The sequence below is a fragment of the Eublepharis macularius genome, chromosome 1, assembly GCF_028583425.1.
Source record: "Eublepharis macularius isolate TG4126 chromosome 1, MPM_Emac_v1.0, whole genome shotgun sequence".
Classification (NCBI taxonomy): Eukaryota; Metazoa; Chordata; class Lepidosauria; order Squamata; family Eublepharidae; genus Eublepharis; species Eublepharis macularius.
Window position 1 is genome coordinate 226197106 of NC_072790.1, and position 23348 is coordinate 226220453.

Genomic DNA, 23348 nt, shown 5'->3' on the forward strand with positions numbered 1-23348 from the left:
TTTAAATATTTTACATTTTAGTGAGGAATGTTAGTTCTGCATTGTTTGAATACACCACAAGCCAGGAGTTTAAGAGAAGAACAATGTGCAGTGACAGAAGTGTTTTTATTAGTGTAGGCAGGGATGCAGACAGCAAATTGTGCACTAGAGGGAACCCTCTTTTGTATCACAAAGGTATAGATGGGATTACTGACATAAATCTGAGGAAATGTAACTCTTTCACAAATTCCTACAGGTTCTGCATTATAGTCATAGTTCAGAAAAGGAACAACAGTATATTAATTATTTAAATATGATACCATGTAAAGAGTGAACAAACATTTGAGAGCTGATTATTTTCCATCAGGAGAAGGCCTGCCTAAACATTACATCATTGCACCCCTCACTCTCCTAGCTCAAGGAAATTTGGGGAGAGTGTGGTAGACGTTGTCGGAATCAACTTATGTCATGCTATTTAAAATAAAAGGTTAGAAAATAACCCACTCCGCATTCTCTGGGATATTGGGGAGATTTACCAGAACCAAATATGAAAGCCTTCCTACACCTTACTCTGCCCAACCCCTCCCCTAGAGGTTTGTATTTTTTTTTAACAATAATCTAACATCTTGCCAATTGGAACTTGAGGCAAGGGAGAAGAGGCAGCCTTTCTCCAATAAGAGGGTGAGGAACTGTTATTTACAAACCTTTCATTTATTATGTCAGTCTAAAGGAGGTTGCTAACAATTGGCCAGTGCTCGTGAACACATATTGCAGAGGATGGAGCTGAAAGTTCCCTGGGGAGGAAGATGTTGGACAGCTCCCCCCCCCCCACAACTGCACATCTCTTTCCCTCAGCCACACAATAGCAGTCTCTTAAACAAAGTGAGCAAAGGGCATTACACATGACTCCTTGTTGGGCACAAACAAGGATCCAGTGGGGGCCTAGAGATAGGTTTCATAATGTCAGCAGCAGCAGCAGTAGCAGAGCCTGTCCTAGCAGGGGAAGATGGTATAGTGCTGTCTTCTTCTATGTGGGGAAAAAAATCCCTTGATGTATCTACGGATAGACGTCCAAGCCTGACCAGTCAGCTGATCCTAGTATTTAGTGATGAAGGACGGGAACTCCACCCTGGAGATCTCCCTCTCATTGGAGAACACAGCTTTGTCGATACGTGACATGGGGCTTCCTACGCTGCGCAGCCAGTTCTTCCTGGGAGAGGAAGAAGTACATGTCAACAGTACACCCATGCTGAACTCCTCTCCTTTTCAGGCCCACCTTGACTACCTGTATCCTCATACCAGGTACCTGTTCATTCATGGAACCAGAAGGCCAGCAAGTCTAACATATGTATATATTGTAGGTAAGAGGCAGAACAGAGCTTCTTACATTATGCATTCCAGACCATATTGTAACACAGAAAAAGATGAGGTGCATTGCAAAAAGATGCTACTAAAGCAAATGGCTCCAGCTGTCTCAAACAAGTGAGCCATGCCATACCATACAGAAAAGGGTAAGGGAAAGCCCAAGAGTAGGGGGAACAGAGCCAGAAAATTACATGTAGAATTATTTTAGTGATTAGTACCAAAAGAAGCTTTTAGTTTAAAAAGTAAACTTCCAACCACTAAGCCTTGAAATAGAAAACAAGGGTGGCAGTTTCCAGTGCTTCAGAGGAAATTTTGTTTTAAGGCTTTGGATGAGAAAAAGACCTTTCTAATACCAGCAGTCCATATCTGAGGGACCAGAAAGAAAACTATATATTCATTTTAAACAAACACTGTTAATTAAACTACCTCTGCAACATAAAACACCTTTCCACACACTTCCTACATTAAATTGCCCAGCTTGATGTGGGGTGAGAACTGATTACTGACCCAGTGCCTGTTTATGATTCTCATCTCTTCAAAAATCCCACTCCAGATGGAAGCTAGGAGGCTAGATGGATGCTTGCACACCTTGCTTTTTATTCCTTGCCAGGAAATAAAAGAGAAGGGGGCAAACGGAACAAATGGGGGTGGGGGTGGGGAATACTAGTTGCTATGGATTATCTAATTTCTAGTTATCTCTCCCACATGAAGGCAAGGATAAAATAGACCAGTTGCTATGGAAGCAGCCCCAATTTCCCCCTCCCCCTTCAACGACAGGAAGGTAGAAGAGATGGAGAGGCAGGTTGCTATGGAAACTGTCCCAGTTTCCTTGCATGTTCTCTCTCCATTACTCACATGTTTTCTCTCCCTCTCTTCTCTTCAAGGTGATGGGGGGAAGACTTGTCACTATGGAAACTGCCTCTGGTTGTCATCTTTCTGAAGGTGACAGAGCCCCTTGTTACAGAAGCTGTCTCTCCACCCCTGGGGTTGGCCTGGGACCACACCTTCCCTTCTCCTTCCCCCATCCCTGCCCATTGCTGCTGCTGACAGATCTGTAAAGTAATTTTCCTCATGTCCTCCTGGACCAACTAATTAATTGCAAGATGATTCAAGTTCTAGATTTACAGGGTGTCAATTCACTGTGGGAACAGAGTCTGGGGAAGTGTCCTATTTAGAAATTTCAAATGGGGAAGGAAGGAGGTGATGTAAATTGTCGTTAGAGGGTTTCCTGCAGTTAAAGGTAAAATGAACTATTCCAATGGACCATGCTTTCTTCCATTTACTAGTTTTCCTCCTGATGGAAATCAGGGCACCATTGAAGAAGAAAAAGGGAAGGAGTTACATAGACGTTTGTTTTTCAGACATCTGTTTTCATTTGTTTTTCAGACAACATGTTATCAATCTTCAAGAGCACTTATATTAGTAGGTGTGTAAAAGTAACTTCAGCAAATGCTTTTAAAACACGTAACTTCTTTTGCAATGTAATCTTTAATATATCCATGAAAAGGAGTTTGCCCTCCTGGTAAAATATATTTGCCACACTATCAAACTTGAAATGGCCCACTTCTATGGAGGGTGTCTAATTTTCAGTAAGAAGAGGTGGTCTGATCCGAGGAGGAGAACATGTAACTTCTACATTCTGTACAGCGCCACGTACAGTACTGCTGCTCAATAGTTGTTAAATAATAATAGCAGTAGTACATGATGGGACTCAAAAGCAGGGCTCAAGTATAATTTGCCTGGGCCTGGTACAAACGTGCATCATGGGCATGTGCATGCACACGGTCCCCTCACATGAATATGATCTCAAAAGTAATGACAGAAAATGTGTATTTTATTTCCAAAATGTTGTTAAAAGATCATATTGTGAATTTTTTTTTTTACAGTCCAAACCATGCCTCCTAGGCCCCATAAAGTTTACTAATTCTGCACTGATGCTTAAGCCTTGCTCAAGAGTGCTTTGAAAAGAGAAGGGTACTCTACTCACTACCAGAGGAACACTGCTCTTTTGCTAGCCAGCAAGTATCGAGAAGAACAATTCCAACTGTAGTTCGGTTGCATTTCTACTCGATTCTATGGGAGACTTGTATTCCAAGAGTTATCATCAACTTTTTAAACCTCTTACTACTTATGTTTAGGAAAGTTTTGTGAATTGCATGGACTCCAGTCTAGATGTTTAAGTAGTGCAAGTGATTCTACCTTATCCCTTAGCCACCATCTCCTATCATTTTCTCCCAAGAGGCATTCCCATCCCTACCAGCTTAAGAAACCTGGATCACAGACTTACATGATCTCCACTTTCTCCTTTGGACCCTGCACTTGTCCGGTCACAGTCCCGTGAGCAGTGTTCTTCACCCAGCCAACCACCCCCAACTTCCTCCCCTGCTCTTCGGTGTACTAATGGAAAAAGACAGAAAGTGAAAGAAACTTGAATGGGAATTAAAGGCTGATTCACAAATACACATCTCCTCACTTGATGACTCATCACTGAACATAAGAACTGCTTCCATTGAGAAATCTAGGTGACATGGGAGCTCTGCATATGGTATATGGTTTGTGATTCTCTTTCAGATATGTACAAGTTTTTTGCTTTTTTCAGAGTGTTGATGGAAAAGAAACAAATTATAGAGCCCCAGTAACAAATCCAGACAACTTCATAATTATTGTCTGGATTTGTTACTGAAGTTCTACCATTTCTTAAGGACTGAACTTCAGCAGCACAGTACATGGTGGAAATAGTGTTGCCACTGATTTAGTAGAAATTAAACACTCTTTGTCTTTCAAAGCTCATGACAAAACCAAGGAACCCCACCAGCAATTAAATCTCTTTTACTTTTCCAATAAGAAGATTTCAGTATTCAACAAAATGGGTTCAGGCTCACCAAAGCTTAAGCTCCAATAAATGAATTAGCCTTTATGGTGTCACATGCCGCTTTGTTGTCTTTCCACAAGGATTTCTAATGCTCTGATTGGGTCCCAGCCTTCTAATTGGCTTGCAGCCAATGTAAACTTGTCCCCTCAGACAAAGAACTGGGTATTATTCTACCTGTGGTTTGCTACTGATAACACAGGATTTCCTTATTCTTTTCAGAAGTCCATGCTTCAGTCAGCTCCTGCATACTGTCCTCTTGTCTGCTGCTATGGATATCTTACATAGATATCCATAATCTCAGTGACCCAACCCAGTTGCTACACTTGGGCCTACATCCAGGTGGGTTATAAGCTCATACGGCTGGCCTGAAAAGTGTAAATGTGAAAAATAACACTTTTTCCATTGATAGTACATTACTATTATAGTAATGTAGTGTTCAGTTAAAAACATGCCAGTCTTTGCCACCTGAACCTGATTTAGAAAGCATTACATTTTACTACACCATAGAAAGCCTTTCCACATTGCACTGTGTGTTTAAGTCTTACCTTTCTAAAGAAGACACCTAGGAAAGCAAAGAGAGACAAGTCCATCAGTGACCACACCCATACATTAGTAACAAATAATAGTGACCAAAGTAGTACGGCCAAAGGTTTGGTGGTATCAAAGTAGCCTGAGGGGGAACTCCCTAAACATCTCTCCGAAGAGGAAGATCGGCCTCCGAGTATAGAACTGATAGTTCAGACCTTATGAGCATGGAATATGAAATCCCTGATATGCTAGGTTACTTATGATTCCCAGCTGTGACGGCAACAGGCACATATTAAGATGATCCAACTGTACTACTGAGAATAGCCCTAGGGTTGGGACATTAGTCAATTTAACTGGTTAAATATTGACAGCTGATTACCTGTCATATGTTTGTGTGTAAAGAGCCCTCAAGTTGCACTCGACTTATGGCAGCCCTAAGCAAGGGGGCTTTCAAGGCAAATGAGAAGCAGGGGTGGTTTACTATTGCCTTCTTCTGCAGAGCCGTCCTTGGTGATCTCCCATTCAAGTACTAACTCTGCTTAGCTTCCAAGATCTGACAAGATCAGGCTATACCATGCTGCCTCCCTCCTCTGCCTGTCATATGACTGTGGTCAAATATTCCATAAAGTAAAGAATGCAAATGGAATCCTAGAAATTCAAGGGTTTCTGCCTGCCCTCTGAAGTGCATATCAGGGCTAGGGTTAACATTCACATTCTTCTATAAAATGAGCGAATAGCTGGTGTTTCCTGCAGGCCTTCCTAGCCATTGTATTAGTTGTTACAATGTCATGTAATGTTCATCAGCATTCTGTGCAAACCTTTCTACTCTATCATGGGATCATCTAATAGCAATGGAAGAAGTAAAGGGCCCTTGTTCTCCAATTTTCAAGAGTCAGGCTCCTCAGCCACAGCTTGCTACTTTCTATACAGGCCTTCTCCCCTCCCAGTCAAGCCATATGGCTTCAAATCCTGGCTCTGTGTTGTGATGGCAGATTTCAGAATTGCTAGGATACCATTTGTTGCAGAGAAAAGGAGTTTCCATGTGATCTGACATGGGGCTGAGTGAAGCTTCTGGGAGCAATTGGGCTCTGCTGTTTTATAGCAGTTTGTGTAATTAACATCATATTTCAGGGGTTTTGTTACTGATACAGTAAGTTGATTTTTTAAGTTTATGACTATTTTTGGACTGGTCAAAGTCAGACCTACATAACAAGGGTCCACAAAACCTTGCTAAGCCTGACAGGACTTTGAAATTTTGCAAAAGTGTCGTGGGTACCACTACCAAATCCTGCCATGGTGCAGGGCCAATTAGAAAATGTTGGAGGGTTCTACAAAATGTTTGGAAGTTTCAAGCCAAGCATGCTCCTAAAACAGAGGCAGCTGTTACTGAATGAGGATTCCTCGAGGATGCAAAGATGAGGCCTCCTGGACTCTTCTGAAGCACTCCTGCACTGATAAAGCAGAAGAAAACTGAAATTGGCTCTTTCTTTAGGTAAGAGATCCAGTTTGACGTAAGTTTCCAAAAAAGGGGAAGGCTTTGCTCTCTGCATTGCCACCGAGAAAGGTTTCCAAGCCCTAAGACTTAAGAAAGTTTGAAAACCCTACAGAGTCACCATAAATCAGCTGTAACTTGACAACAATTTCTACCACCACTTAGTATGTATCAAGTAGGGGAGCCATTCCCCCACCCGGAGTGGGGGATCACCTGCTCCCACCCTTCCCCCGCCACGCCCACTTACTTGGCTGGTGGGGGGGGGACTCACTCCCTGGGGCGCCCTCCCAAGCAAAGTGCCCCGGGCAGCGCAGTGCACTCCTGGGCAGCAAAGCGTGCTCCCAGCCTACAGTAGCCCAATTTGGGCCAAATCATGCCCCACAGCGGCTTGAAATGCACCCTGCAGTGGTCCCATTTTGGGCCGAATCGTGCCCCACAGTGGGCCGATCCAGCCCCATGGTGAGCACAAGAGCGTTCCCAGGCAGCCCTTTGACCCGCGTGATGATGTCACTTCTGGGAAGTGATGTCATTGTGCAAGCCGAGCACAGCGAGGCAGGTACCAGTCGCCTGATCTCCCGCCGGGGGAGTCAAGGGACCTGGCAGTATCAAGGGCTAATAGCTGGTGTCACCTGCAGGCCTTTCTAGCCATTGGCTGAGTTGTTATGATGTCATGTAAGGTTACAACTTAACAGCAATTTCCACCACCACTTAGTATGTATCAAGCTGACACCTTGCTTCTGCTCTGTGGCCTTACTGCCCCCTTGGTTTCCTGACTCCTCTAAAATTCCTTAATCTGTTTACTGACTTGCTCCCTTTCAGCCAGCAGCATACAGCTCCTCCTGTTGTGATGCTCTATCCCATGTGAAGTTCTTCCATTCAAACTAATATTTTACTTGCTTCATACTAGCTGCATGCTTGGTTAACATTCTATTGCAAAAAACAAACACTTTTAGTTTTAGCAGTTGGAATGTTGATGAACATTCTCTGACATTACAGCAATTCAGCCAATGCCTGCAGAAAACTACCAATTTTTAGCCCATTATACATGAGAATGTGACTGTTAGCCCTAGAAGGCAAGCATGCTGCAAAGGGATACAGCAGCATCACACTTGAGCCTCAGCTTTCTTTATTTGCTGTGGAAACTGCCCTTTGAAGACTCTTCATATGCTGCCTTAAGCTGTGCTCCTTCCCGAATGTCACAGATCATGCTGCAAAATGGATTTGTAACAGCTTGGTTAAAAAAAAAAAACGAGGTTGAGTCAAGGATGCTTAGCTTCCCTCCCTGAAATGGCCCAGATCTCAGCACTAAAGAGAAAAAAGCTCTCTGATCTGCTCTAGGATATGTGAACTCAACATCAAATTACCTTAATGTTCCCAATTAGCCTCCTTCACACACACACCCATGTGTATTGGCTTCAATTAATTTCCTTTGCAGTCCTTGCAGATGGTCTTTCTGGCTGCACAGCAGCTCCAGCCAGTGTTGCTGCAGTAGAACCAAAGCAAGATTCTGCAGTCTGAAAAAAGAGCTGCTGGCATCTTATTTCAAGGACTATTTGCAGCATAAGCCCCAAGGGAACCAAAAAGCCATCTCTGTATACAAAATAATCCCATTGATAGCAGCAAAACAATAGTAAAATAAGATGGAAGAACTGAATGAACTCACCCTGGACATCCCCATAAACCTCATAGTCAACTGCCCAGAGCCCAGAAGAAGCCATGGTCCAGTGCAGGCCACTGATAGCTAACAAGAGCTTCTACAGAGATGAGGGTGTGGGTGTGCTATCTGATCTGCACACTGCAGTCAGTTTGGCCAGCCTGTGTTACTAAATTCAGCTGTAGGGATACAAGCAGTGCAGCATGGCCCACCTGGAAAGAAATGAAAAAAATAAAATAAAATAAAAATCAGAGTCTTTTATTATTCAGCCAGGTATACATACATTCCTCAAACCTGCTCCCATACCTGAGAGAGAGAGAGGAATGTAAGCTCAAATCAGTCCTGCTATAACTGGAAGGAGCCTGATCTCATGTTACCTTTTACCCTGTTGCTGTACCTAAAGGTGACAGACCTATTTACCTGTCCTTGTACGACTGGAAAATTCCCTTATGTTTAAAATTTGATGCTGGAGAATTTGCCATTTTTTCAGCCCTGCTTTGAGCATGGTTAGCCTCTCTGTAAGCATCTAGATTTGTTACAGGCAAATGAGAACCTGGGAGTTGGCAGCATGGGGGGGGTGGGGGAGGTGAAATATGATTACAGGCTACCTTTAAGTAGTTATACATGGTACATTCAGCTAAAAACATTATGTGCACAAGCGAGTTGTCAAAGAGCTCTGCCAATCTCTGCCCCCATAGAAACGTGTGGGCCTTACACTGATGGATGCCAAATTAAAATGCCAAATAGCACAGAGACTCAAAATCTTTTTCTATAGGTTTTGAAATAAGCAGTATCCCTTCCTCCCTATGGGGTGGTAATGATCGGAAACAAAGTATATGGTTTAAAAATAAGGACTGATAATCAGGTTTCTTAGGCCATGTTTCCACCCTTCTTTTTCTTCCCACTGTTCTGACATAGCAAGAAGTAGAAAGAACAGTTTTGTGGTAGTGCTTTGTGTCTTAAAAAAGGAATGATGAAGCCTGACAAACCCCCAGGGATAACATGGCTTCTGAAAGCCTGATAATCTGCTGTATACAAACACAGATTTTTTCCAAGCCCTCAGTATTCACAATTGCCAGCCAAACCCATAGGCCATGAGGTACAGGTATTAAGAAGCCCGATACATGCTTGTGTTTATTCCCTTTTATTTATTCCTTTGGGCATTCTAGATCTTTTGAGACATACTGTACTTAACGGAGTTGGCCAAAGACATTTTGCCATCCACCTTCAAACAGCTGGTCTTGCACCAAGTATAGGTTCCCATGTTCCCTCAGACTGCTGCAGGGTATAAATTCACTTCAACTTCTGGTTTGCCATCTAATGCTGAGGTGCCTGATGCAAACTCTATACTCAGATCATGGTGAAATACGGTCAAGGGGGGGGCACCCCCAACTTGCTTTTGAATGAAGAAGGAGCTCTGCTAGGATATGCATCATTTAGGAGACCGCAGTTTGTCCAATGAACAACCCTCACGGCCCCCCACTTGTTTCCTCAGCATCTGCAACCGAGGTAATATACATTTTTCCTTCCCTGTCAGAAACAAAGTTTTAACTCATACCATTTTCATTTCAAACTCCTTGCCTTATAACTAGGCTTGCCAACCTCCAGGTGGTAGCTGGAGATCTCCCGGAATTGCAACTGATCTCCAGTAGGGTACCAACCTCCAGGTGGTTGCTGGAGATCTCCTGGAATTATAACTGATCTCCAGCTGAAAGAAATCGGTTCCCCTGGAGAAAATAGGTGCTTTGGAGGGTGGACTCTATGGCATTATACCCTGCTGAGCCCCCCTTCCCAAACCCCACCCACTGTAAGCCCCACCCCTAAAATCTCCAGGAATTTTCCAACCTGGAGCTGGCAACCCTATCTCCAGGCCATACAGACCAATTCCCTTGGAGAAAATGGCTTTGAAAAGTAGATTATATGACATTATACACTGTTGAGGTCCTTTCCCTCCTTAACCCCCACCCTCTCCAGGCGCCAACCCCAAAATCTCCAGGAATTTCCCAACCTGGAGCTGGCAACCCTACTTATAACTTAAGGCAGGGTTGTATCCCCTGAAGGAGAGTGCACAGAGGATGTAAACTTGAGGAGGTAAGGGTAAGGGTTCGAACAAGAGTAGGTAGAAAAGTCAGTAAATCACTGGACTTCTCAAATTTGAATCTAGATATATGGTTAAAAGTGTGAGGGGGGAGTCAGAGCCTGTTAAACAGGTGGGGGCACCCAAAAACTTGGAGAACAGTTTGGAGGTTTGGAAACATTGATAACATTAGGGACAAGTAAAGAAGATTACTTTATTAATCAGTTATATAAAGAGTTAAGATGAAATAGTGCAGCAATTACGGAATGAGGTTTATATATTGATAAATATTGAATATAAAGCTATAAGATGGAAAAGGTCAAATATTAATGAGGTAGATTGCATAATGTATTTAGTTTGTGAAGGTAAATGTGAAAATACTCAGTAGCTGGAATAGTATATGTATTCATTTTAATATTAACTCTGATTAAGATGTTTTGAGTACTCTGTATTTTAATAACTCTTGTAGTGCAAAATCCTACCCCTCCTTTGACCCTGTAACTCCCCCTCTTCTTTCTGTACCCTCTTTATTTTGGATTTTTTTAAAAAAAATTTAAACGTGGAGAACACACACACACACACACACGTATATATTTTGTAGGATCTGAGGAGGGGCTTTGAATGAAGGGGGAACTGAAGAGATTGTGTATGAGTGATCTGCTCAAACGTGAATGTGGAGATTGGGTTAAAAACGCATAGCATTCAGGGGAGAGACCGTTTCTGGACAGAAGACAGGGAAGAGCTTCTCTTTGGGCGCCTGAGGTAAAACTCCGAGAGAGGCGGGATAGTGCAGGAGGGAAAGGCGCGGATTCGGCTGGCGCTCCAAATTTTAGGCGGGAAGAAAAAGCGGCCAAGAATGAAAGGAGAAGGGGCTTTAGCTGCACTGACGGTGTGTGTGCGCGAACTGAGGGGAGAAGTGTAGTGTGAAGGGGTGACGTTTAGCGGGTCGGAGCGTGAAGGGGAAACAAGTGGGGCTGCATTTCGTAGGGTTAGGTATGGAAGGTGCTGAAAGGGAAGGGGCGAATCTTGAAACGAAGGCTCGTGTGAAAGAAAACAGAATGGGGTGGGAAAATGGAGGCAAAAATTTGGGTCGGAGGGATTGGCTTTTTTAAGACATACGCGCCACCTTTCCACATCCTAGCGCAAAAGCCCTGTTCAATAAAAGGCATACCAAAAAACAGCCAAAAAAATCACGAAGCCATTCTAAACGTCATAGTACCAAGTCATCCCATCCGTTTCCCTTCTGCCCTCTAGTGGCAGCTGCTATTATCTGCGGTTTTGCTCAGGGCTTGATGTCTTTCAAGAACATTGGGCTCAACTTTCCCTGAACAAAGATGTCATATGATGCTTTGATATTGTAAGGGTGGGGATGGGGCGTTCCCCCTTGAATATAACAAATATTTCATCAGAAAGATTCAGCATTGATCAGTAGGGAAATGGTAATACAATTTTACAGGAGAGCTTGCTTGTCCCAGCAAGTTGATCCAAGAAAAGATAATATCTCTGCCAATTGTTGCAACTGTAAATAATCCAACTGGGTACCATGACATTTCCTATTACTCTTTATGTGAAAGGCAAACATGTATTTGCCACCATGTGTACAGTCAACCCGGAACTCTGTCCAGTCCTGAGAGCACATACCTGTATATGCAGCCAAAATAACGGCTTTACTGAATGTACATGTTGCAGTTATATAGGTACACATTAAATGTTTTGTGTGCCCATAAAAAATACAATGTGAAGCAGCCCACAATAGTTGCTGTCTGAAGAGACCAGTTCTGCATTGATCTATTTACCAAGAGTACCATTTAAGAGAAAGAAGAGAGAGTACTCCCTTTGGTGAGAGGCCATGTCCTTGAATAAACAGGTGGCCAGCAAGAAGCAAATTAACAGCTGCCTAGTACTTCTTGATTAATTCTATTAGTGGCTTGCAAAGCAACAGGGAATATTGTAACACCTTCTGGATTGTAGTGAAGGAAAGTGTTTTTCCCCCCTCTGTTTGGAAACTGGAAAGCCAACTGTGCAAGCTGAACAGCCACTGCTTGTACCTGCCTCCTCCCTTCAGTAATTATGATTGTCTAGTACACAAGAGGCACCTACGCAATGCCAGTAGCAACAGTCTTTGGGACTATTCTGTTAAGAATGACCTGATCCTGCACTTTGGACCACCACAAATCAGGCAGCCTATTCAGATCTTTAGTATGAAGAAGTCTTGCAGTTTTTAAATTAAATTAAAATTTGGATGGAGGAGCAGCAATATTTTCTCCTGACAACATTTCATGTAATGTTGTCCTACCAGTAACAGTTACGAACACTTCATTGGATGCTCCTAAAGGATGACTTCTTTTGAAAACAGCAGAAGGAAACCACTGGAGGATATCCTCACATAACATCACTGAATATTGCATGGAAAATATGAGGAATACTGTAGGGAAAGAACCTTAGTTGAGTGGCAGATGGTGATGCCAGCAGAGAGGCTACTAAGAGTGATTTTAATTGACTTTGCACCTTGCTGCAAGAGATTGCTAAAGCACAGCAGAGTGGGGAAAGTTTGCTTTACCAATGTTTTCTCCAAGTGCATTTTTCCTAAAACAGTGTTTGCTGCTGAATGTTGTTTTTTTTCCTGCTTGGGACTTTCTCTCACCAACTTTGCTATGATTTCCTAGCCAAAACTGTGGATTAAGAGCTCCTGGTAGTTAGTAGTTTTGGGAAGGAAAAAGTACCGACAGTCTTTTTTCTGTGTTGGGATGGTAGTCTTTAACTGGCCAAGAAAAGAGACAGATTTCTACTCCTGGTTTTTTTTAATTAAAAAAGAATTCTATCTACTTGATTTCTAGATCTTTTAGAGAAAAAAAATGTCTGGGAATCAGTCTTGACACAATACGTCAAAAGAGGACTTTTTATTAAAAAAACTGTTCTGAATTTTTTTGTAGCCAACAGGCAGAGTTAAGATAACTGGTTGCTATCTTGAGTCCAGATAGGTTATAATCCCATTGCAGCATTTAGGGTATGTCTCTGGGCCTTCTGTTTTCTGGTGATTTCAGTGCAGAGATAATGAAATTCATGTTTCTACACTCCAAATCAGAATTATTATCTGTAATGTCATACTTTACTGCCAATTTCTCAAGGCTCTTAACCATTTCAGATTTTAGAATATTTAATTGTTCACCTTCGGAATGAAAAGGAAGAACAGCTAGAAGAATTTCCTGCACATAAAGGGACACTTGTGATTTCTCTAGACATAGAAGATTCTGTCCAACATGTGGATCAGTCCTACTGTGCAATTGTTAGTGAGTAGATTTAAGATTTACTCCTTTAAGGGGACTTTTACATCCTGTATGTTTTGAGAAGAAGAACAGAGCCAGGCAATTTTGCAATTTTACTCATATCTCCCAGGTAGTAATAGCTCTCTCCTCCCACCCATTTTAAGGATCAAATGCGATCTGCATGGACACTAACATTTTGGAGGAATATTTACAAACTTCTTTCTTTTTGTAAAGTGATGAGCACTAGGGGCCAAATTACACATTCAGGTTTTTAACAAGTTGGGTCTGGGTTACTTGGACCCATCTTCGGTTCATCGAAGTCACACAGCAGTTGCAGGGAATGTTTGTTTGTTTTTAAAAAAGAAAGCCCAAAGAGGATTGGAACACTGCCACTGGAGGAGGAAGGGCTCTTGCTCCCTCCTCAAGAGATTCCTTTACAGAAACAGTGCTGGGAGGAGTTATTTCCCCTTGGGAATTAGCTCCTCCCCCCAGAGGAACCCAGATTTAAAAGGCTAATCATGTAATTAGGCCCTGGAAGGGATGGGAGAGGGATAAATACAGGTGAACAGAAATGTAAAATAAAATTATAATCTGATTTTTTAAAACTAGTTGCAGCAAAGGGTGATTTCCGCCGCAAACTTCTCAGTGATCAGATGCAGAGAGGTAAATACTTTATTAAGATGAATTATGTACGAAGTTAAGTTTTAGTGTTTGTATATGCAGATTTCCTAACATCAAGGAAGGCTCAACTCTGAGAGCTGCAGCTTATGATGTCCCTTGTCTTGTAGAGGCAGGCAGGAACCAAAATACAAACTGAAGTTCGTACAAACCAAGGCGGTTCATGGTTCGTGAACCGGCGGTCCATGGGAGCTCATTTCTCATGAACCGTGACAAATTTTAGCCCAGTTCATTTGGTTCATATTTTGGTTCATCACTGCAGACAGCCTGGCACCAATCAGTAAGTTTCCTAGGCAATGGGGGGTAGGTGGGCTCCCTGCAGACCTTTTGCCAGAAGTGACATTTTCATGAACTGAACGAACTGGTTTGCAAACCGGGACAAGTTCGTGAAAATTCATGGTTCATGAAACAACAAATCACAAACTGCACGGTTTGGAATTTCCTAGTTCATGCCCATCTCTAGTAGCTCAAAGCCCCAAATGGAAAATTGTTTAATTAATACTGTCTTTTCTCTCTGTGTTACAAACGCTTGTCACTTTTCATCCCAAAGTGAGCATTTCGTTGGTACTTGATGATTTCACAATTTGTGTACAGTTAAGGTTGCCAACTGGACAGGGTGAAAATGTCCTATCCCTTTATGAGAGATTTAATATATCAAAATTGGCACTTATCACTGCATAGGGCATAATGGCATCACTTGATGATTGTTGCAGATCAAACTGATACTTAAAGGGACAGCCTAGAAGGACAAGTTTGAAAGCTGGCAATCCTAAAATAGTGAGTCCCTACAAGCTTTAGTTTAGGAGGGGGCTATGTTTCTGTGGTAGAGCATCTGCTTTGCATGGAAATGGTTCTAGGTTCAATACCCAACCTCGTCAGTTAAAGTAGGTAGATGATGTGAAAACCCCCACCTGAGGTTCAGTATAGAAATACCATGGGTTTGCTCTCTTTTTGAGATAGGAAGCTAGCTAGGTAAATGTGTGCTTCATCCTCACATACCCCTAGGGTTGCCAGCCTCCAGATGGTAGCTGAAGATCTCCCAAAATTACAACTGATTTCCAGGCAACAGAGACTAATTCCCCCAGAGAAAATGGGTGCTTTGAAGGGTGAACTCTATGGCATCATGCCCCACAGAGGCCCCTCCCCTCCCCAAACCCCACCTTCTCCAGGCTCCACCCCCCAAATCTCCAGGAATTTCCTAACCTGGACCTGGCAATCCCACCCCCTTCATCCTCAAACTCTCCTCAAATAAGTGAATTCATCCCTTCCTGCCTAAATGAAATTAAAGAAAAATTGAGCACCTATCTTAGTGCAAATGAGGATTCTTGTTTACCCAATATTTACTGCCAACATTAAGCTACCTGCACTGGCTCTGAGGCATCCGAAGGAACCTTTAGTAGGTACAACTCCATACAACCCTCCATTTCATGTCTTTTGTTGTCTCTCTCCTTCCCACCACTCCTTTGAGGTTTCTGTATTTACTGAAAGATAGTGGGAGATTAATTTATATTTATTTGCTGTGACTCGATTAAAATGGCTGTTCTTGATTGAATAAGGGGTTTTAATGGTGTTTTATTGTTAGCTGCATTAGGCATCTATGACAAGAGTTAACATGCAAATTTCTTAAATACATACATAAATAAAATGCCTTCTAGATGTTTGATTTGTTCCTTTCCAGTGTATCACTGGCTGCAGTCTTCAAAGTACTGTTGCAAACATAATGCCATTTAAAGTCATTGGCATTGCTTTGGAGCAATTAGGCTAAAGGCTCATGTTCATAAGAGCCAGACCAAAGGCTCATCCTGTCCAGCATTCTGTTCACACAGCACATGCTCTCCGGCAACTAATATAAAGAGACAAAGTTCTTCATGAAATTTGTGTACTTTGTTTCCTGCTCGCTTTTTGAAAATCTGTACAGACCACAGATATGTTATCATAATGTGGGAATGGTAAGTGTGAGTTTGAGATGTGTCTAGCTGTCTTGCCATGTTTGTTTCAGACATGTTTAAGTCTATTTGAGCCATTAAAAATTGCATGTTAGTAGCTATATTTAAGCTGCTTCACTACATGCATTAGAATGAAAATAGGAAAATGCTACATCAGGGCAGGCCCTCAATGGTGAAACACCTTTTTGGAAAAAAAGGTTCATATAACCTACTATCCTAAACAGTTAAAAATTCATTAAAGTCAATGATCTTACAAGGGTATAACTCTTGTCTAGAATGGCACTAGTTTCAGGTGGGTAGCTGTGCTGGTCTGTAATAGAAGAGCGAGGTTCGGGTCCAGATGTGCAGGTCTCTTATGTTCCCCAAACTGGTGGTCTCCTTGTGAGTTGGGGGAATTAGTTTTCAAGGAGAAGCAGCAAGAGGAGGTAACTAAGCGAGATTTCTCCACTAGTGTACACAAGGATCATTCCTCTCAAGAACTCTTTTAAAAAAGCTAGATATTCAACAGGAATGGTTTTTATTAAAGGGGTAGCAAAAACAACCACATAGGAAATCACACACAACATACACACAGAACGAACTAGAAAACAAGGAGGAAAATGGAGAGGAGTGCAAGGTTGGGTAATATTTACCAGTATAGAAGGTAGGGGACATCCAAGGGGTAGCAGCTTGAACAAGCACACACAGCTCTGGCCAAGGGCAATATAAAAAATGTGTAACATACTCTGAGGCAGGACTGGGTGTCTCTGCCCCCAAACAATAGTTTAATGCTTGGTCCAGAGGTGAACACAATACCTTGGGAGAAGTTTGATTGCGAGGAACTAAAGGTGAGAAAAGTGACTGATGGTCTGTGATGGCTGGATAGGAGGGACTTATCAGGTCCCTGAATGGCCCATATTGGAAGAGTGGATAAGGGAAGATCGGCAGGGTGTAGATGTGATTAATTCAGGAACTCGTGGAAGACCTCTTTGTCAAGATCTCTGCACATCTCCGGGGTGTGGGGCTGATAGTCAGTCTTGCCAATGACTCACATGCCAGTAATTTTCCAAATGGAGGGCTGGCAACCGTTTCCTGCCTTGCCAGGCAGAATTTCTGTGCTTAGCAACACTTGAGGAGAGGGGCTTATGATATAACCATATTCATAAGCTTCCCTATTATAGTGAGGATCAGAGTCAACTGCTAACATGCAAGGTACTACTGGACCTGAATCTTGCTCTAGAATGGCGCTGGTAGTGAGCTGGGTGCTCTGCAAAACTTTTCTCACATTTTTCCTTCTGCAGAAATCAAGAACTTGCTTCCGGAGCTTTCTTTATATCAGAGCCTGAGTGGAAGAGGATGTCCTCATGAATCACAGGATGCATCCTCATTTCAGCTGTCCTTTGAGGTTAGGTTAGCCTCTATGGATTTGTTCTGTTTTTAAACTCAGTGCAAAATATTCTGTACAGTTAGAGTTGCTAATCTCCAGGTGGGGCCTAGAGTTCTCGCAGAATATCAACTGATCCCCAGACTACAGAGTTCAGTTTCTCTGGAGAAAATGACAGCTAGACTGTATGGCATCACATCTCCACAGCTCCCTCCTTTCCTCAAACTCCACCGTAGGAATTTTCCCACCCAGAGTTGGCAACCCTATCACCCAGCTGATATCTTGATTATTCTCAATGTGAAAAAAACGTGTAGATGTTTATACCACACCAGTGCCCGTTCTATCATTGCATCCTGGTCCCTCTTCAGTTTCCCAGCTATGGATCTTTCTGAAGCCCCCGCTATTCCCTTTCTGCAGGTAGCAATGTCTGCAAGATTTGGCTTGCAAGAGCTTATAGAGGGCTCTTGTGTGGTATCCAAGTTGGAATTTATGGTTGTACGTTGCACACAGTGTTGAGTTTATCCATAGACTTTAACTGCTCCCTAGCAGTTCATGAAAGAGTTCATGAGTAAAGGGGTCTTTGCATGTTTTGCATCTGAAATGCTGTCTCCAACTTTTAAACCCCAAAGTCTGGTCCTAGATTAAAACATTTATCTGTTTTCTGTATTCATAGAGCCTTTTGGAAAGCAATTAGTTTTCCAACTTGTAGAAGACTTTGCTTGTGCGGTCTCTGCCCGATCTGTTTTCCAGCATCCTCCAATATCTAGCTGCTCCAGCACAGAACTCCTGTGGCTTTTACAGTGGCAGTCTCTACAGGAGCAGAAAAACTGCAGCTGTTTCTTTCTTATCTTTCTTTCTTGTCTTCTCATCAGATAAATGCTTGGGAGGTGGACATTCTTCCAGCCTTGTTGAAATGCCACCTTGTCTACACTATAAAACTTAATCCCATTCTAAACCTATTTCTTTGTTGCAGCTCACAGCTAGTGAGCTGGGTTGTGATTTGTGAATAAAAGTTTGTATCCTCAAAAACCACCAGAGTTCTTTTAAACAGTGCATAAAGGTAAAGTATTTTTAATTTGTAGAGAAGACATGTTTAAAGACCTTGCTATTGCACGTGCAAAGATACCCACAGTCATACAGTGAAATAGAAAATAAGACTAAGGAGAACATTTCAGGTGATAGAGCTGAACAAACAAGGGACCTGTAAAAGCTTGTGGGTGACATCTCATTTTCCTCTGTATCCCCTCCCCCTAGCGGGGAGAGAGAGGAATTGATGTCACTCAGACAGTGCAACATCACTTCCAGTGCAAACTGGGAAGTGACATCAGTGCATTGGTGTAACACTCTAGAACCTCCCCAAAACTCTATTGTTTTACTGGAAGTAACTCCCTTCCATTTCTCCTCTGCTGCCTGGCACAGCAGCAGTGGGGACAGCTGGCAGAAGGCAGGAGGTTTCCTGCTGCAACAGGAGATCTGGTAAGCCTATGCAGGGTTCCCAGTTGCCAGCCACTGGCAGGCAATCTCCCAGTGATTTGCTCCGTTGCCCAGAAATCACCAGCGATTGGTAGGTGGTAAACTGCCAGTCGATTGCCCACCACCGGCAGGCAACCCAGGCAGGCACACAGTGCGCTCCTGATGGGTTGTGAAGATGTCACTTCCTGTAGTGATGTCATTGCGCCAGCCACAGGAGCGCTCTCATGCTTTGCAGGGGCCAATTCCCACCCCCCAAAGCTGGCTGAATTGGCCCCATGCAATGTGAGGGAGCATGCCCACCACCATTGCAATGATGTCATTTCAGGAAGTGACATCATCACACCAGCTGCGGGAGTGCTCCTGCTCTTTGCAGGGACCAATTTTGGTCCCCAATGGGCTGGATTGGCCTTGTGTAAAGTGTGGGAGCATGCCCACCACTGACACAACAACATTGCTTCAAAAAGTGACTCCACCGTGTTGGTGCAGGGAGTATGCACATGAAGATCATTGTGTGGGTGAGCATGGGTCCCCCCACACCGCTGGGAGGATATAAGGACCTGGCAATTCTAATGACAGGGGAGTGGGGTAGGACTTTTTCCAGAACTGTTTTAGGTTCCCAGTCCAACCTTGCCCCCAATTTATACTTTACAGACACAAGTGTGGAAAACTCAACAATATTTTTGTGGTTGCCTAGCAACCTCCAAAATGTCAACTGAAAGCTCAGTGGGTATTTTTTGCTTAAAGCAATATTGTTGTTTCTATTATACTTGAGGAGTTTAATACCCAGGTGGGTTTTTTTAGATTTCAGATTTTTCAGCAAATTTAGGACTTCCTTCAGGTTTGTAGAGAAATCCCCCCTATCTGTGCCTAGCTCCGTTTTGCAGTTCTGTTAATCCACGGTCTTTTGCCTGGTTCAGAACAGATTTGAAACCAGACTTTATGTTGTTTTGATGGTAGGCGCCAGATAGTGGACATCTCTGGCTGTAGGAAGGATCAATATTTGACCTTCTAAAGCCAAGGCTGTTCAAGTGACTGAGTGTAGCCCTCATGGCCTGCTTTCTCTGAGGATTTTTGCTTTTCTAGAACCTGGTGCTTACTCTTTTACAATGAAATGGTGCAGAAGAAATAGCCCTGTCTGCATAGCCAGAACAGCAATAGAGACATGCCCAAGATTGCTGAAATTAAAAACTGTGGCCTAGATTCTTGTTTAAAATATGATGCTAAGTCCAAAAACCTAGATTCTTATCTGAAGTGGATAGTGAAGAAAATCTCCCAGTACAAAATGATCTCCTCAGGCACAGATGGAGCAGACCCTGTGCTTTTACATGAGGAGGATGCATTCAGGTAGACTTGCTTATTTAAGAGCAATCCCACACACTTTTCAAAATGCAAGATAAAGTGGAAGTGAGACTTGGTGGTTTGAAATTTTAAACTGCTGTATCTCACAGGCTTTTAACTAACGTGGGTTTTTTTATTACAGGAAATAGTTGTTGCAAAGACCGGTGTGACATCTCATTTTCAATTTTTCCAAACAGTATTTTCTGACTCTAAATTAAAGCTTCTGATCATGCAAAGTGGTGGGTAGGGGGTTGCAGTTTAGGGGACGAAATGCAGCTTTAAAACCTGTTTTGAAAAAGAGGCCTTAACTAAGTTTATCTTATGGCTTTTCAGTTCTATGAGAAGCCTGGAGTTCTCGAAGAGGATTGTTTAGCAATGAAACGGTTCATGCACAGGATCAGCCTTGTGCACGCAACGGTAAGACTCTGCTTCTGGTTTCTCAGGATCACTTTGCTGGATTTAGAAAGGTAATCAGGCTTTAAAAAAAAAACTTCAAGAGTCAAAAGAACTTCCTAGGATTCTGCTAGGAGGAGAAACCTGCCTCATGACCTCTAAAGCAATTCAGGTGCCAATTGCCAAACTCAGTTATTTTATAGTGGCTACTGATTGCTTGGATTTTTACACTCACTGTAGTCCTTATGCAAGATAAAGGGGCTTGGCACTACACTTTTTGTTTTTGAAATCTGTGGAGAGATGAAAAGGGAACCAAGATTAAGTGGACTTAATAGGGCCCACATCAGCTATATGGTTCATTGGTTGCTGGCAGAGCAACAGTATGACATAAGCTGTACTATGCTTATATAATGTTCACATTCATGAAACCTCATAGGTACAAAGTTCACCCTGGATTTTTCAAGAAGCGATTGTCCACTACCATGCAACCATGTGACACACATACACAGTTAACTAGAATTCATGAAACAGTTTTCTTTGAGCTGATTGACAAACACTAAGGAAGCAGGAACAAAGTATAACAAAGGCTTCAATATTCTCCTCTATCCAGCATACAAATGCTAATGCTGAAAACAAAGTTACAATTTGACCAGCAAAAATCTAGACTATGCTTAATTTGTCAAAATAGAGAGCGTGTGGGATGAAAATTGCATGAAAACTGTCTCCTCCACTCAAAAGACCTGGCTCCTCATCCAAAGGCATCTTCTTTTGTCAAAGAAAATGCCCTACTAGCACCAGAATGAAGTTTCCAAGTGGCAGGATAGATTCAGCTCTATCTTGTGAAGTACATTCTTATGGCCCCCACCAGCAGGAGAATGGCCCTGAAGCAAAATATGCTGAGTGGCCCCTGTTGAGCTACAAGTCAGCGCTGCAGGGGTCACTCAGCTTAATGGTACAAACAGCGGGTATTAGCTCACCCATTGCTTCCTCCTGAAAACTGGCAGCAATATGGGAAAAGACAATTGGTGAACTAACTCTAATTACCATTGCTGATGAAGCCAAGTGGCTCCTGAAGCTCTGATAGAGTTGTTAGAGCATGGGTATTCTTGCTCCTGTCCACCAGTGGCCCACCAGGACATTTCCCTGTAAGTTAAATGGCCATTCTTTCCCTTCATACCAGCCATCTGTGGCTCAGATTAACCCCAAACCTGAGAATGTTGGTATATTGCAATATTTAAGACTGCAGTCCAGCCCATAGGATGCCAACAGTCTTATCTGCATATCGCTTGCTTAAACAAATATACTAAGAGGGCTGTGGATATCTCAGCTCTTCTTACCCATCCCCCCAGTGTTTTCAGTCTAGCTGATTCTGCACTCCTCTGCTTTGTAGATCAAATTTCATTACTGTGTAAAAGTGAACGGCTTCATTTCTGCAGAGACCTATAGGTGAGTAAACACTTCAACCACAAATTCATAATGACAGCCACAGAAGATTTACAAGGCACAGTTGCTCTGCCGGTTGACATGAAAAGATAGCTGTCATGGCCTGCTTGAAAACAGAAAGAACTCAGTTCTTGGCCTGGGGGAAAAGGGAGCTGAGCCTTACCTCTCCTCCATACATCTGCAACTATCTTAACACCTGGTAGCCATGACCAAATTAACCATTACTACTGTAGAAATGAATAGGAATCTTAAAAAAAAAATTTTTTTGCTGTAACAGGCTAACACAGCTAGCCCTGTGGAATTGACAGAATACAGTTAGGTTTCCCTGAAGGCTTGAAGAAATGTGGCAATAACAGGCAGTTAAAACTTTTCATGGCAAGGAGGTAAATAATAATAACCTGGTAAATAATATCCCATTATGCCTCTATTAAAGGGACAGCCCATTTTTCTTCAAGCATGTTGGCAACCAAAAGTACAGTAATAGTGTGATATGATTGAGAAGTCCATTGTTAAGAGCATATCTTATATATTAATAGCCAAGTGGCCCTGATCGGTGGATAGTTAAATCTGGAGATTGGAGCTATGAATGTACAAAGATCTTCCTACGCACTTGCAAAATGCCACAAGTGTACAGAAGAATTTGAAATCTTAAAAACAACAACGATTTTTTAAAAAAATGACAAAAGGAGTGCCTGTAGCTTTAACTAGATGCCCTTGTGGCTGTTGCTAGGCAACTATAACAGTTTAGCCATATAGCAGGCTTGGTTTCTGTCAGTAAAAGGCAGAGGGAAGGGTTGGGGCCCTTTCCAGGGCTGTTTTGGCCTTTGAGGGAGAACTCATTCGGGCCAGGCCCAAAAGTAATTACTGGGCAACTTGATATACTAAATGTGTATGACTCACCAGAGTGGGAAGGACAGAAGGAAAAGGGGAGAGTCTATGGGGGTGATCAAGGAAGAGAAAGAGGGGGGAACGAGTTGCTTTCTACAAGTACTTGCAGGTCCCACACTTAGTCTAATACTTAAAATGTATCCCTAAAGAGTCATGCTATATTTCATGAGTAGTTACTTCAATTTAACAAATGAGCTTTAAAGCATTAAATGCTCTTTAACTCTTGATGTTCTTAGAGAGAGGAAAATTAATGTGAAGGAGGAATAATGGTACAGACTCTTATTTAAAGAGTTATCCTAAATTATGGCCATTTCCACATCAGTTATCTGCCCTCAAATTGTGTTGGGAAGTGGGATTTTTTTCTTGCTTCCTCACAGCATTGTGGTGCATTCATGCACCTCTTCGGTTTCCTCAGCTTTTCTTCAATCTGTCTCAAACTTGCCTTGCTCTGAAGTTTTGGGAAAGACCACAGCAAAGCCTGGATGGCTGCCGTGTTCCACCCACATGACAGCTATTTTCCCATCGCCACAGGGGGGCTTTGGAAATTTTTTAAAAATTAGTAACTGACTAAAGATACAACTCGATAACAATAT

General features: G+C 42.6%; 2 protein-coding genes across 2 annotated transcripts in view; one reads left to right on the forward strand and one right to left on the reverse strand.

The window, feature by feature from the left end:
* Positions 1-86: 86 nt before the first annotated feature.
* Positions 87-7954, reverse strand: LOC129334855 (acylphosphatase-2-like). Its single transcript, XM_054987215.1, has 4 exons — positions 7900-7954; positions 4762-4778; positions 3632-3741; positions 87-1189 (listed from the first exon to the last, which is right to left on the reverse strand). The coding sequence occupies exons 1-4, from the start codon at positions 7952-7954 to the stop codon at positions 1075-1077; spliced, it is 297 nt and encodes a 98-aa protein (XP_054843190.1). The 3' UTR covers positions 87-1074.
* Positions 7955-9317: 1363 nt separating this feature from the next.
* The window catches only part of C1H11orf80 (chromosome 1 C11orf80 homolog), a 32706-nt gene continuing 18675 nt past the window's right edge, over positions 9318-23348 (forward strand). Inside the window, 4 exon segments of the mRNA XM_054972885.1 lie at positions 9318-9399; positions 13096-13253; positions 20365-20448; positions 21815-21870. Coding sequence (XP_054828860.1) covers positions 9318-9399; positions 13096-13253; positions 20365-20448; positions 21815-21870 — 380 coding nt within the window.

What these genes read in the sequence shown, in the direction of transcription:
- LOC129334855 (XM_054987215.1), bottom strand. Translation starts at nt 7,954, where the DNA reads ATGGCTTCTTCTGGGCTCTGGGCAGTTGACTATGAGGTTTATGGGGAT. An exon ending in AAGGAGAAAGTGGAGATCAT is followed by an intron (nt 1,190 to 3,631) that starts GTAAGTCTGTGA and finishes TTCCTCTCCCAG; the next exon opens with GAAGAACTGGCTGCGCAGCG.